At 42.1% G+C, this 15115-nt stretch overlaps 1 protein-coding gene across 5 annotated transcripts in view; it reads left to right on the top strand.

Moving 5' to 3' along the window:
* Positions 1-15115, top strand: part of DCAF5 (DDB1 and CUL4 associated factor 5) — a 102135-nt gene that overhangs the window by 80664 nt on the left and 6356 nt on the right. For all 5 annotated transcript variants that reach the window (XM_012438185.3, XM_012438184.3, XM_012438187.3 and 2 more), the window contains exon 8: positions 10274-10401. In XM_012438185.3, coding sequence (XP_012293608.2) covers positions 10274-10401 — 128 coding nt within the window. The remainder of the gene's footprint in view (positions 1-10273; positions 10402-15115) is intronic.

Genomic DNA, 15115 nt, shown 5'->3' with positions numbered 1-15115 from the left:
CGCATACTCTCTCTCTCTCTCTCTTTCTCTCTCTCTCTCTCACACACACACACACACACTCACACACACACACTTTCTCTACCTATTGAATATATGATTCTAAGGCAGGCTAGTAAGGGAAAGCTGACTTGCTGTTGTACACCTAATGGCATAATCAGAACTGGACTCTAGATGATAAGCAGTTAACATTTACTTGATGCCTGCTGTGTGTTTCACATGCCTGCCGAGTGCTGAGAGAATGAGACGAAGAGCAGTCCTGAGTGTGAGCCAAAGTCAGGGCCATCTTTTTCTTCTGCACACTCCTGCTCAGGAAGACTGTTATTCAGTCTTTGTTTTTTTGTTACACAAACTCCAAAGAGATGAAATTTATTTACTGTATAAACAGTATACATAAGTCCTTCCAATAGGACTTCCTAGTGGGCTGAGGGGATCATTTCAAGATGTAAGACCTATATCCACTATAAAACTTGCTACCAAGGAAGATCAGGTCCAATTTTTTAGTTGATTTCAAATAACTCATTCTAAAAATCCCTTTAAAATTAGAGGAAGAAGCCGGGTGCAGTGGTTCATGCCTGTAATCCTAGCACTTTGGGAGGCTGAGCAGGGTGGATCACTTGAGGTCAGGAGTTCGAGACCAACCTGGCCAACATAGTGAAACATTGTCTTTACTAAAAATAAAAATTAGCTGGGCATGGTGGTGCACACCCATCATCCGAGCTACTTGGGAGGCTGAGGCAGGAGAATCACTTCAACCTGGGAGGCAGAGGTTGCAATGAGCTGAGATTGCACCACTGCACTCCAGCCCGGGCAACAGAGGAGACTCTGTCTCAGAAAATAAAAATAAATAAAAAACAAAAATAAAAATTAGAGGAAGGAATAGAACTAGAACTGAGAATTTTGCTGTGGCAAAGAAAAAGTCCATCAGAGTATGTCTTACACTTCTAAAGAAGATAGGAAGGGTATCTGTTTTTATATGGTAATTCTGAAAATAAATAGACCAGGAGTTACATATAGAGCCAGTGTTACATATTGAAAGGAGCATTAGACTTAAAATCATACCTGGATTCAAATCCCCTAACTTGAACTTAACTACCACTAACTACATGGTTCTAAGCAAGTTACATAATAGTGATTTGTCTGAGCCTCAGTTTCTTATGTAAAATGTCTCCCACCCCTGTCTTATATTGTGTGATGATTTAATAATCTTGGAAGCTTTCTGAAAACAATATGTATTCAAATAGAAGACATTATTACTGCTATGCATAGTAAGATCAGTGTAGATCCATCATTTCCAAAGCATTTCCTCCCCAGTAAGTTAAGTATGGAAGTAATGGCTTTGGCAATGTGTAGGGAAGGTTGGTAGGTGTCTATTGAAAATATTTATATTGCCTTTCCCTTCTCTTTCCCCAAATTCTTGTTAGAAAGGGCTTTAGGGTTTTTACAGGTTGAGTTGCTTTTCCTGAGCTACATGTTACTCTAAGACCTTCTTATTTATGGAAAGAAGCGTAATATGATAGAGTTGTTAGGACTGGCTTTAAATTCCTGATCCAGGCCTGGTGCAGCGGCTCACACCTGTAATCCTAGCACTTTGGGAGGCCAAGACGGGCAGATCATGAGGTCAGGAGATCAAGACCATCCTGACCAACATGCTGAAACCTGTCTCTACTAAAAATTCAAAAAATTAACCGGGTGTGGTAGTATGTGCCCGTAGCCCCAGGTACTCAGGAGGCTGAGACAAGGGAATCCCTTGAATCCTGGAGGTGGAGGTTGCAGAGAGCCAAGATTGCACCACTGCAATCCAGGCTGGGCAACAGAGCGAGACTCAAAAAAAAAAAAATTCCTGATCTATTTATCTTCCAACTGGGGGCTTTGGAAAAATGTCCTAATCTTACCAAACTCCTGTGAAATAAGGATAATAACACCACCACCAACAATAATACCTTCTTAGGATTATTGTGAGAGTACTTAGTACCTACTCAATGACTGTTACTCCTCATTAAGAAAGCTTTCCTGGCTGGGCAAAGTGGCACATGCCTATAATCCCAGCACATTGGGAGGCTGAGATGGAAGGATCGCTTGATGCCTCAGGAGTTTGAGACCACCCAGAGAAACATAAAGGGACCCTATCTTCACAGAAAAATGTTTTTGAAGTAACTTGCTGGGCACAATGGCTCATACCTGTAATCCCAGCACTTTGGAAGGCTGAGGCAGGAATATTGATTGACCAGCCTGAGCAACACTGCAAGACTGTGTAGAAAGAAAGAAAGAGAAAAGAAAAGAAAGAAAGAGAGAAAGAAGGAAAGAAAGAAAAGGAAAAGAAAAGAAACAGGGGAAGGGAAAGGGAAGAAGGAAAGGAAACTGGGCATGGTAGCATATGCCTGTAGTCCCACTTACTCAGGAGGCTGAGGCGGGAGTATTGCTTAGAACACAGGAGTTTGAGGCTACACACTTCAGCAACAGAACAAGACTCCGTGTCTACAAGAGAAGAAAAAGAAAGCCTTCTCCCTTTTTAAACTCACCTTTTAATATATCCTTAGAGATCAAGACATTGTCCTTCCTTGCTACCCTCCTGGAATGGCTGACTGAGTTGTTCTTGTGTGAAAGCTGGCCTTGACTCATCAGTAGTTCAAGTGGGTTATCTCATGTGACAATTTTTTCCCTGAATGGAAGGGAAAAACATGTATTTTTACTGCCAACTCACTGCAGCCACCCCCACTGGCAGTAGGCTGATGAAGTAGGCTGGAAACAGCTGTAAATGCATTTTTATGGGCCTGCATATGTCTGTGTGCTCTGTCTCTCTTCTTTTTCTAGACATGTATTTGCTCTCAGTCACTTAGGCCTGGGTATCTGCTTTTTCCTCCCATGAACTTGGAAAAAACAGCTGTTTTTAATTGGTTGCAAGTAGTTGGTTATAAACAAATGTGAGGCACTTATGATGAAAAAAGAACTCCATATAACTGACTTTTCTGTGCAACTAAGCATTGATGCCTGTGGAGCTCTTTGAGCTGTACTGACAGCATTGGCTGTGCCCATCTGGCTTTTCTCAGCTCTTAAGTGGTTATGTGGTCTCCAGGAGGCAGTCACCACTCTGTCTGTATTGTCAGTATCTTTGATTATCCTTCTCTTTATGGTTTGAAACTTGAAGACCCTGTGACTGTTCACTTGGGCCTTTTTGAAATGTTAAGAGGCTTGGATACATTTTTTAGATGTACCAGGAAAAGAAGTAGTCTCTTGCCTTGCAGTAAACTCTTTTTTTTTTTTTTTTGAGGTGGAGTTTTGCTCTTGTTGCCCAGGCTGGAGTTCAGTGGCATGATCTCGGCTCACCACAGTCCCGGTTTCAAGCAATTCTCCTGTCTCAGCCTCCCGAGCAGCTGGGATTACAGGCATGTGCCATCACGCCTGGCTAATTTTGTATATTTAGTAGAAATGGGGTTTCTCCATGTTGGTCAGGCTTGTCTTGAACTCCCAGCCTCAGGTGATCCACCCGACTTGTCCTCCCAAAGTACTGGGATTACAGGTGTGAGCCACCACATCCGACCCTTGCAGTAAACTCTTAATTCTACCAGTGGAGTCAAATTGTCTTAAAGCTACTTACCAAACCTCATTTTAGCAGATAGCTTTAAGCTTCAAGTTTCATTCCAGAGAATATGATGAGGGCTTTAACTTCAATTTGTTCACTTATTGAGTATCATTAGATAAGACATCATGTAAAACTCTAAGGGCCACTGAAAGATGAACACTGTTTTGCCTTCGAAGAGCTTCCTTATAACAGAGATGACAAAAAGGATGTGCATGGGCACACACAGAGGCCCATGCACTCAAGGTAAAAGTAGCTTCTGAGGCCCATAAAAAAGGTAATTAAGGAGGTCTTGAAGAGATTTGGGGAGACTGGTAAAGTTGTCATGCGATTAGCATTTCAAAGGACCCTGAAGGATAGGTAGGATTTCAACCCCTTTATTTCTCTGCTCCTACTTACTACATTATAGTAAAAATGCTATAAAAGAATATCTGGACTGGGCATGGTGGCTCACGCCTGTAATCCCAGCACTTTGGGAGGCCAAGGCGGGCAGATCACAAGGTCAGGAGATTGAGACCATCCTGGCCAACATGGTAGAACCTCATCTCTACTAAAAATACAAAAATTAGCTGGATGTAATGGTGCACACCTGTAGTCCCAGTTACTTGGGAGGCTGAGGCAGGAGAATCGCTTGAACCTGAGAGGCAGAAGTTGCAGTGAGCCGCGATCACGCCACTGTACTCCAGCCTGGCAACAAAGCGAGACTCTGTCTCAAAAAAAAAAAAAAAAAAAAAAAAAAAAGGGAATATCTGGGCCAGATTAGGTGGCTCACACCTGTAATCCCAGCACTTCAGGAGGCCAAAGCAGGATTGCTTGAGCCCAAGAGTTTGAGACCAGCCTGGGCAACATGGTGAAACCCCATCTGTACAAAAAATTAGCCAAGCGTAGCGCCATGTGCCTATAGTCCCAGCTACTAGGTAGGCTGAGGTAGGAGGATTGCTTGAGCCTGGGAGGTGGGGGTTGCAGGGAGCCGAAATCATGCTACTGCACTCCAACCTGGGCAATAGAGTGAGACCCTGTCTCAAAAAAAAAAAAAAAAAAGAAATGAAATTGGCTGCAGGAAGATGGAAAAAAAGAAACACGTATTCAGTGATGGAACCCGTAAGTGGAGATTTTTTTTCCTGCATACTTGTGCTCCACCATCTAATACACTCACATCTTTTCATTAATTCATCATATATTTATTAAAATCCTTACTATGTGCTAGGCACAGTTCTAGAGACTTGGGATACAGTGGAGACAGAACCCCTGCTATCATGGAGCTTATGTTCTAGCAGGGGAAACAATGAACAATAAGCATAGTAAATTATGTAGTATGTTTAAAAGGTTAGAAGTGCTGTAGAAAAAGTAGAACAGAGTAAAGAAGATAGGAAGTGGTATTGTGGGGCCCAGGGGGTTGCAGTTGTACACAGAATGTTGAGTGTAGGCCTTATTGAGAAGGTTATATCTGAGTAAAAGCCCATCAAAGTGCTTGATGGGCTAGCCATGCAGAAATTTGGTGGAAGACCATTTCAGGGAGAGCCAGCATGAAGTCCTGAAGTAAGAGTGTACCTGGTATATTTGATAAACAGCAAGGAAGTCAGGGTATTAAGGTAGAGTGGGAAATGGGATAATAGTGGAAGATGAAGTCAGTGGTGAGTGAGGCAAGAGGGGGTGTGCATGTATAGCATGTGACTGTACTGAATACTGTAGGCAATTGGGACACAATGGTAGGTGGTTTTTTGTGTGTGTTTTTTGGGTTTTTTTTTTTTTTTTTTTGAGACAGTCTCACTCTGTCACCTAGGCAGGAACAGTGGTGTGATCTAACCTCACTGCAGCCTCTATCTCCCAGATTCAAGTGATTCTCATGCCTCTGCCTCCCAAGCAGTTGGGATTACATACATGCATCACCATGCCTGAATAATTTTTGTATATTTAATAAAGACAGGGTTTCGCCATGTTGACCAGGCTCAAACTCCTGGCCTCATGTGATCTGCCCACTGTGGCCTCCCAAAGTGCTGGGATTACAGGTCTGAGCCACTGCTCCTGGCCAAAATACAGTATTATAATCTTATGGGACCACTGTCATTGACTGAAACATCGTTATGCAGCGCATGACTGTAATAGGTTGCAAGGAACGGGCAAAAACTCCAAAGACTCTGGCAAGAAAATTTATCCTGGTGTTTTGCATTTGGGATTGATTTCAGTACAGAATACTTAAGTGGTCTCTTTTACAGCCCAAAGTGCCATTGAGGACAACTTCTCAGCATGATTGATAAGGTGCACATCAAGAAATCTTGACCACATTGCTTTCAGCTTTTGAGTCAAAAACATACTCATTCTTGGAGGACTTCATGAAGCAAATGAATTCGACACTAAACAAAAGCAACTGATACTGGCTAGAAATGGTATTCTGACTCTTCAAAGGCCTGATGCAATAAACTCTGGCTGAATGTTATGAAAGTGGGGCATAAGTAGAGAAGGGAGGGAAATTAGAACATACACATTTCCCTTTGTCTTCTCTAGGGTGACATTTGGCCTTGGCATTTAGAAAGATCTTTATCTGAATTTTGAGCAAGGTGTTTTCTTCTGGGATCCTGGGGTCCTCTAAGGTAGTAAGTGGATCACTGATACTGAAATTCTGTGAGATACTTTGTTCTCATTTTCTTCTCTGAGATCTTGCAATAGAAAAGGTTATAGTCTTCCCCACCCCCCTACCATCTTTACTAAATCAAAAAAAGATTAATATATGGGGACTTCGGCCTCAACTTACAACTAAACTTAAAAAGGATTGTCAGCTGGCTGGGCACAGTGGCTCACACCTGTACTCCCAGCACTTTGGGAGGCCGAGGCAGGTGGATCACAAGGTCAGGAGTTTAAGACCAACCTGACCAACATGGTGAAACCCTGTCTCTACTAAAAATACAAAAAAAAAAAATAGTAAAAATGCAAAACAATTAGGTGGTGGCAGGCACCTGTAGTCCCAGCTACTCAGGAGGCTGAGGCAGGGGAATCACTTGAACCCAGGAGGTGGAGGTTGCAGTGAGCCGAGATTGGACCACTGCACCCCAGCCTGGGTGGCAGAGCAAGACTCTATCTCAAAAAAAAAAAAAAAAAAGTGTCAGCACATTTGGCTAAGCCAGCCATAGCAGATGGCCCAGAGAAATGACTGTTGGTTTATACAGAATTTCATGAACAAATGGCAGCTCGGGAATGAGTCAAATCCTTTTTCCTGGGTATGCTCTATTTTATTTATTGGTACCCATTGTTAGCGATTCAGTCAGGACTCAGTTCAACAATCAGCGGGTGAGGTTGATTCTTGCCTGGGTCCTTACCCACAGTCTTAGAGATGACCCTGAAGGGATATTATGTGGTTTATATAGTTCTTGGATAAAAATATGCCCTTCCTAACTCCTTCCAATTTGACCCTGCTATTGACCAACTCAGTCTGGCTAGATGACAGAGGAAAGGAGACTCTCTATTCTTTCTGATATTGGCATTTTGACTTTAGCTATTTCACATTACAGGAGAAGCTGTCTGGCTTATACAAATTTCCAGGACTAATAATCTCAAAAAAAAATTATTCTATGTAAACTGTAGAGTAGCAGCTGTAGTCAATCATCTGAAACCTGCGAACCAAGAAAGACACTATAGAGAACCTCTCTGACGTCGTTTATTGCTATGATTGTACAGTCTTGGTTACCTTAAACAAACAGCCATCATAATTCTGCCTGTACCTGTTTTCACCTCAATCTCTGGGTTTATTGATTTCCTCTTCTTTTTCAGATTTCCTAGGTACCAGCATGGGTGGAAAGAAGGAAAAAAAAGACTTCGTGTTAAAATTGCTACCAAGAAGAGAGATCAGGGCCGGGCGCAGTAGCTCACGCCTGTAATCCCAGCACTTTGGGAGGCCGAGGCGGGTGGATCACAAGGTCAGGAGTTCAAGACCAGCCTGGCCAAGATGGTGAAACCCCGTCTCTACTAAAAATACAAAAATTAGCTGGGCATAGTGATGGGCGCCTGTAATCTCAGCAACTCAGGAGGCTGAGGCAGAGAATTGCTTGTACCCAGGAGGCGGAGGTTACAGTGAGCCGAGATCGCACCACTGTACTCCAGCCTGGGTGACAGAGTGAGACTCCGTCTCAAAAAAAAAAAAAGAGAGAAATCAGATGTGGTCAGATTGCATGAAAGAGCAATACAAACAGTTTTTTCAGGCATTGATACCCTTCAGTTATTCTTTAGATCTGAAAGTTATTGTAATTGTGTTCCAAGTCAGAAAGTTTGGTTTCGTTGATATACTTTCGTTCTATGATAGCTGATTATTATGAGACCTTCCATCTGTCCTCTTTTGACATACTTATTCTAAAATTCCTCTCTTTTCAAACACTATTACCTGGTGAACTTTGGACATTGCACTCCAGGTTCTAGGTATGCAAGAGTAAGTAAGACAGATCCAGTTCTACCCTCATCGTGTACTCAGTGTCAGAGATGTGATGAAATGTCTTATGATAAAGCTATAGAGCTTGTGTTCGGGGTATCATTGAATACAGTGCCCCTTCTTTTAATTTAGGACTTCAGAAGAAAACCAGCCTATCTGATAACTGCCAGAAAGATTTAGAAATCTAAATCTTCTGAATGTAAGCTTCTGACTCCATTCCTATTCAAACTCTCCCATCTTCCAAAGGCAGCTGATATGGTGGAAAGCAAGATTTCTGGTTCAAATCTTAGTTCTGCCATTTTCTATCTTATGACTTGGGATAAGTCACTTAAATCCCCCCACCTCCCTTTTTTTGAGGCAGAAGGATTAAACAAGAGACTGTTACTAGATTTAAATCAAAGTTTCTTTGCTAACCACCCTAGTGGAAGTAGAGGCAGAAGTAAGACGTTAAAAAAGTAAAATTCAGAGGAGACCCATGAGCAGAAATGCTACTTGTCACAATTAACCTTACCTAGAAAATAAATAGACCCAAAGGAACTTTTGGGGGATGGTAGAATCTCTCAGACAACTATTTTAGGTTCTTTAGATTCCCATTTATCCCTCTTCTCCAATTGTCTCTAGTTTATTTTCATTTTGACTAGACCCACCTTCCCTTTCATCCCACCTTAGAACCCAGTGCACTCAGACCGCCTAGGGGTTCCCACCGTGGCAGTCTACGTCAGTGCTTAACCTTTCCTCATCCTCTTTCTCCATGAACAATCCACTAGTCCTGTGTCCTGGTCCCTCTCTTTTCCTTTATGGTTTATTAGCAAACTTGATGTTGGGCTGAGATATGAATATGATAAATATATTTTCCATCCTGGACAATTCAAATATTACTAATGTCAAATATGGAGAAAAATTTTGTCACCCATAAAATAGATTGAGCACTTAAAGCTGGCTGTGTGAGCAGATGGGTGCAGTCTGGAACCTTTTGCTGTCATAAAGATATGTACATGGTAATAAGTACATATATCTTCAATGAGACAAAAGAAGAGTTGTGTTAGGGGGCCAAAAGCAGAAGATACCCCTAGGGCCATATTATTTCTAGGGAAGGGACATTATTCTAGTCATTTTCTCTCCAAACACAGACTTTGAGAAATATTTGGAATGAATATTTGAATAAGGTGGAGTTGGGAGTGGAGGGAGGCACTTGGAGCAGAGACTGTCTAATGATACTTTGTGACTAGTGACGCCATGCTCCTGGTAGGGACTAAGAGGGGATCCATTGAGTAGATAAATGAATGCTCATTTGTTAGTGTCTGGATGCGTCACATTTTGCCAGTTAGCCAAGGGCACGTTTCTCTGTGTGTTCTGAATTGTCTGATTGCTCAGAAGGAACTTGATCAGAACTTATGTGCATGTGTGCTGGATGGGTGTGATACCATTACCAGTGAAACAGAAACTTTGAATTTATCCCAAGTTCATAAATGATAATATCTTTATCTATGTTATAAGTTCCAGACCTCTGGCACTTTTCTCAGTCACTGAAGAAGGAAGCCTACAGGATGGTCCTTAAAATACAGCTTGCTGTCTATATCCTCTTGATTTTAATCTATACATGGTATCTTTAAGGCCCACTCTCTAATTATAATTCTCAATACTTGGACCCTGCTTATTAAGAATGTAATCCAAATCTTCTTTCTTTCTTTATCCTTAGTTCTCCTTGCTATTGGGGTGGCAGGCAGGGAAATATTCTTTCTATTATTCCCCCGGTGGTTTTGAATTTTGCGGGGTTTTTTGTTTTGTTTTTGTTTTGTTTGCTGTCTTCATCATAGAAACTGAGGGCAAATGGATTAGAGATTTTTTTGTACATTTAAGTCATTATATGCTTCTGGTTCTGCATGTCCCTGGTTCAGCTGCCTAACTATTCCCAAGCAGTTCAGTCTCATTTTGCTCATGATTAGCCTTTTCTAAGGTAACACTTGGATTCTATCTTGGGGATCAAAAATTTGAGAAATGTTTTAAGTGGCTTTAGTTTCATTGACAATGGAATTGCAGTGGGTGGGTGTGGGCAATGCTTAAAGGCTAAATAAAGGCTCTTCATAAGAGCACATATGCTGAGAGGTGCTTCATCTTCTCTCTTTCCATAGCAACTTTTCTATAAGATTAAGCATTCTTCTGGTGGTATAGTTAATAAAATCTTAGCTCCTATTCAGAGCTGTTTCTTTGCCATTACTGGAACCTATTTACTTTCATCCTTTTCATCATTTGATTTTTGTTTCCTTCTGTTTTCCCAGGTGGCATTGGTAGGGTGGTCAACGGAGCCTTCATGGTGCTGAAAGGGCATCGATCTATTGTTAACCAGGTCCGATTTAATCCTCATACCTACATGATCTGCTCTTCTGGTGTAGAAAAGATTATCAAGGTGAGGCACCTTCCCCTTCTGTACTTTTAGAGAAATTCTCACAATTTATAATTAGAAGAAACTAGAATAATATATGTAGGACCTCATATCTAAAGATACTAAGGTCTATCAAAAGTCTCAGATTTTAATATATTACAAAATATTGGAAAGCTGATATTAAAAAGTGATGCCAGGCATAATGACAATACCTGTAGTCCCAGCTACTTAGGAGGCTGAGACAGGAGGATCACTTTAGCCCAGGAATTTGAGGCCAGCCTGGGCAACATAGCAAGACACCATCTTAAAAAAGAAAAAGAAGAAGAAGAAGAAGAAGAAAGAAAGAAAGAAAGAAAGAAAGGTGATTTAAAATTTTTCTTTCAGAACCATTTAGTTTTTCATTAAACAAATTTTTTTAGAGACAGGGTGTTGCTATGTTGCCCAGGCTGGACTTGAACTTCTGGGCTCAAGCGCTCCTTCTGCCTGAGCCCCCCAAGTAGCTGAAACTACAGGCATGCATCACTGTACCTGGCTTGGAACCATTTTTTTAAGCTAGTCGCTAAGCTTTGAAACAGAAGGTGTCTTCTTAATACTACTTTGTATGCTGCAACATTTTCAAAGGCCTTTGGTCTTGAGTATAACGAATTTTGCTTTCAAACCTCATCTGGAGGTTAGGAGAGCCACTATCCCCTCAGTTACTTTGTATGTACTTTGCATTAATTTCTGTCCTAATATGGCATGGATAAAACTAATGATTGCCAGAATCATAGTTAAATTGTCTCAGGATATATCAAAAAAACTACTGCATGTGGTTGTAATTGAGGCTACTTGGGTATGAATACTAAATACTTGCATCAGTTGCACGTTGGCTGAATAAACTCACCTCTGCCAATAAATGCTTTTATAGCTGCAAAAGAGGGTCCCAGCCTGGCCTGTGTCCACAGAAGGTTGACCTACTGCCCCTCACTTGTATTCCAATGGGTAGTACCATTTTCTCCACATCTGAGAAAATGAGAATTCAGGGTAAATAATTAATTCTTGAGGTCCCTGAGAGAATGACTTTTAAGTAAGGATAGGTGATGTTCCTGCTAAAAGCTAAAATACCTCGATTTTGACTGGATGTGGAGGCTCACACCTGTAATCCCAGTACTTTGGGAGGCTGAGGCAAGAGGATCTCTTGAGCCCAGGAGACCAGCCTGAGCAACATGGCAGGACCCAGTCTCTACAAAAAAATTTAAAAATTAGTGTATACCTGTGGTCCCAGTTACTCAGGAGGCTGAGGCTGAGGGATTGCTTGAACCTAGGAGGTCGAGGCTGCAGTGAGCCATGTTCCCACCACTGCACTCCAGCCTAGGCAACAGAGTGAGACCCTGTTTCAAAAAAAAAAAAAAAATCCTCAATTTTTTTCTTAAAATGACTGAAAACCTGAGAGTTTTCAGAGAAAAAATTAAAATTGGTTTGTGATTATTTCATTTCATAATGTTCATTTTCTTTTGTTCTTAAAGTAACTATCCAGAACTAAATCAAGTTGTACTTGATGGCAGGGGGCAGCTGACAGAAATATAATATTGAGGCCGGGAGTGGTGGCTCATGCCTATAATCCCAGCACTTTGGGAGGCTGAGGCAGGTGGATCACCTGAGGTCAGGAGTTTGAGACCAGCCTGGCCAAAATGGTGAAACCCTGTCTCTACTAAAAATATAAAAATTAGCTGGATGTGGTGGTATGTGCCTGTAATCTTAGCTACTCAGGAGGCTGAGGCAGGAGAATCGCTTGAACCCAGGAGGCAGAGGTTGGAGTGAGCCAAGATTGCGCCACTGCACTCCAGGCTGAGTGACAAAGCGAGACTCTGTCTCAGAAAGAAAAAAGAAATGTAATATTGGCGTGTAGGTCAATATTTTTATTTGCCCTTAGTCCAGCTTCCTTGATTTACTTTGCTAGTTCTGTGGATCAGGGCTGACTTTCACAGTAGTACACATTTCCCCATGGGGCTAGAATGAGGAAATCATTTTTACTGACTTTTTCTTTTTACAGATGATGAGATTTAAATTATAAATTAACTGCCCAAGGTCACACAGCTAATTAGTGGTAAAGCTAGAATAGAGCCCTACTCTTTGTTCTTCCCAGCATACCACCACATTTGCCATGCCTGTGGGAAGGCAGCAAGCAGCCCCATTCCCCTGCTGGATTTGAGCCTCTCAGTAGGGCAGTCATTGAAATGGCCCAGTCCCTTGCATTGCTTTCCCTTCTCCTTTGGCCGATGACTAATGGGTTGACTCTATACGTGTCCTCTCCGGGCCTGCTGACGTCATTCTTTCTCAGAGAGCTTTCTGCTTAGGGACCTCCTTTACAAGAGAAATTCCTGCTTGGCTGTGTACTCTGGGATGCTTCTGTGATAAGATAAGTCTCCCTATTTATTGTTTAGTCAACTATGTCATAGGTTGCAAAATAGCCAAGTTCTCGGAGGAAAAAGAGGAAAAAAAATGTTTTCTCTGTGAGGTTATCCAGAGTGAACTATGAAGCTCACTGCTACCTGGTTCGCATGGAATCTGAACCCTGTTCCACCAGGAGGCATGTTTAGCCCTTTGAAATGTTAAGTATGTACAGATGACCATAGTGAGAGGGAAAGCAAAAAGCCCTGGAGTTCTCAGCTTTGCTGTCTTGCAGGTGTCATCCCCAATCACAATCTAGTTGGGAATGGCATGGCACTAAGCATTGCAGGAGGGGCAGTAGTAAGGAGAAGGATGAGACCAAGGGCCATGCTAGCCTCATCTCTACTGGAATTACTGCCTCACCCTGCGCTAAAGGACACTGAGTCTCAACCCTTGGTTCTGTCTCCCGTCTATAAAGTGAAGGTGCGGACAGTGACTTGCCACCCAGGAGTGCCTTGTGAACTACCTGTGTCTAACTCCTATTTTAATAAATGTCACTTCCTGCCTCCTATTTCTGAGAATATCAGTGACTCAAAGAGCATTAGCCACCATGTTCTGGTCCAGCCTGAGACCTGCTTTTTTCTCTCTACCTCTACTCCCTCCTTCTCTCTGTCCTGGTCTTTTACTTCCATCTTCCTGGCTGGGAGAAACTCCCTGTTGTCAGGGACAACACAGGGAGACCCCATCTCTACAAAAAATGTAAAAATTAGCCAGGCGTGGTGGTGCCTACCTGTGGTCCCAGTTACTTGGGAGGCTGAGGTGGGAGGATCACTTGAGCCCAGGAGGTCGACGCTACAGTGAGCTATGTTCATGTCACTGCACTCCAGCATGGGTCACGGAGCAAGACCCTTCCTCAAAAATAAAAGCATATCATGATTGCATGTGTAACTCAAATACTTGTCACTTAATTGCTTTCTATTTTTATAATGTTTAAATAAAAATTGAACTACATCCTTTTTTCTCAGCAGCCTCTTGAGCTAAACTTCACTGTGTATGGAGAGGAAAATATTTGTCTCATCTCCCATCTCTTCACTTCTTTTTTCTTTTCTTTTCCCTTTCTTTCTTCTTTTTTTCTTTTCTTTTCTTTTCTTTTTTTTTTTTAGACAGGCTGGGTGGCATGATCATGGCTCACTGCAGCCTCAACCTCCCCAGGCTTAGGTTGTCCTCCCACCTCAGCCTCCTGAGTAGCTGGGACTACAGGTGCACACCACCACTCCTGGACAATTTTTGTGTTATTTTGTAAAGACGGGGTTTTGCCATGTTGCCCAGGCCGGTCTCAAATTCCAGGGCTCCAGCGATCTTTCTGCCTTGGCCTTCCAAAGTGCTGGGATTACAGGTGTGAGCCACCACACCTGGCTCTTTCCAGTGAATTTTGCCCCATGATGAGGCATGTCTAGCCACATTTAACATGTAACAGGAAGTTGGTTTTTCACTAATTCCCTTCTGAGTTGTTAACTTTCAGTGTAAAGAAATTGCCAATTTCACAAATGGTTGGAATTGATACATTAATATTAAGGATGAGGACAGTCAGTACTTCTACTGTTCCGAAGTCTCTGAGGGTGAGTTTTCACATTCTGGTTGAGGCATTCAATGGAGAAAACATCACATTTATTGGTGTTGGGTATAGGCTTTGGTATCATTTTCATTTCTACATATAAGAAACAGGCTTTTAAGGGTGAGGTCATTTGCTCAGAGCCACAGGAAATGACAGGGCTGGAGTTCCTATCTGCTCCTGAAGCACCGTACTGTGAGTCCCTTGAGGATTGAAGACTGGCAGTCTGGAGTGAAGGTTTTGCTTTGCTCTGAATCTTAGGATTGGATGAGACCCATCTAATCTACTGTTTAGAGGAAGGAGCTGAGTGTCACCCGCTAACTAGGAGTGAGTGGGAACCCACATTCAAGACTCCTGCCTCTTAATCCTGCGTTTCATTCCATTACTCCAGGCTTCAGGAATGAACAGTCTACCTCAGCTTAATACATTCCAGAGCCCAAACGCAAACTAACTTTCAATGTTATGACTTTCATTCCTGAAGGGAAAATGTGGGAGCTGGGTAGTAATACACTGGAACCTAAAAACAGGCTTGGTGAGGAGTTAAGCCAGCATCTCACTATTGTTATTTTGCACTTTTGTTAACAAATTCTGAGTTTCTGTGAAAATCTTCATATTAGAGAACATGGTTAGTGACATTTTACCACTTTTAAACTGGAGAGGTGAGAAATTTGGCTCAGAATTACAAATAAGATACAAAAAAACATCCTAAGGGCTTTCCCTTTTGGACCCCTCAGCTTCCTTTCTAAGCCACCAAGC

This window comes from Aotus nancymaae, unplaced genomic scaffold (genome assembly GCF_030222135.1).
Source record: "Aotus nancymaae isolate 86718 unplaced genomic scaffold, 86718_ANA_hifiasm-v0.15.2.pri h1tg000011l, whole genome shotgun sequence".
NCBI classification, from domain to species: domain Eukaryota; kingdom Metazoa; phylum Chordata; class Mammalia; order Primates; family Aotidae; genus Aotus; species Aotus nancymaae.
The sequence above is the reverse complement of the archived record's forward strand: the minus strand, read 5'-3'. Positions and strand labels throughout refer to the sequence as shown.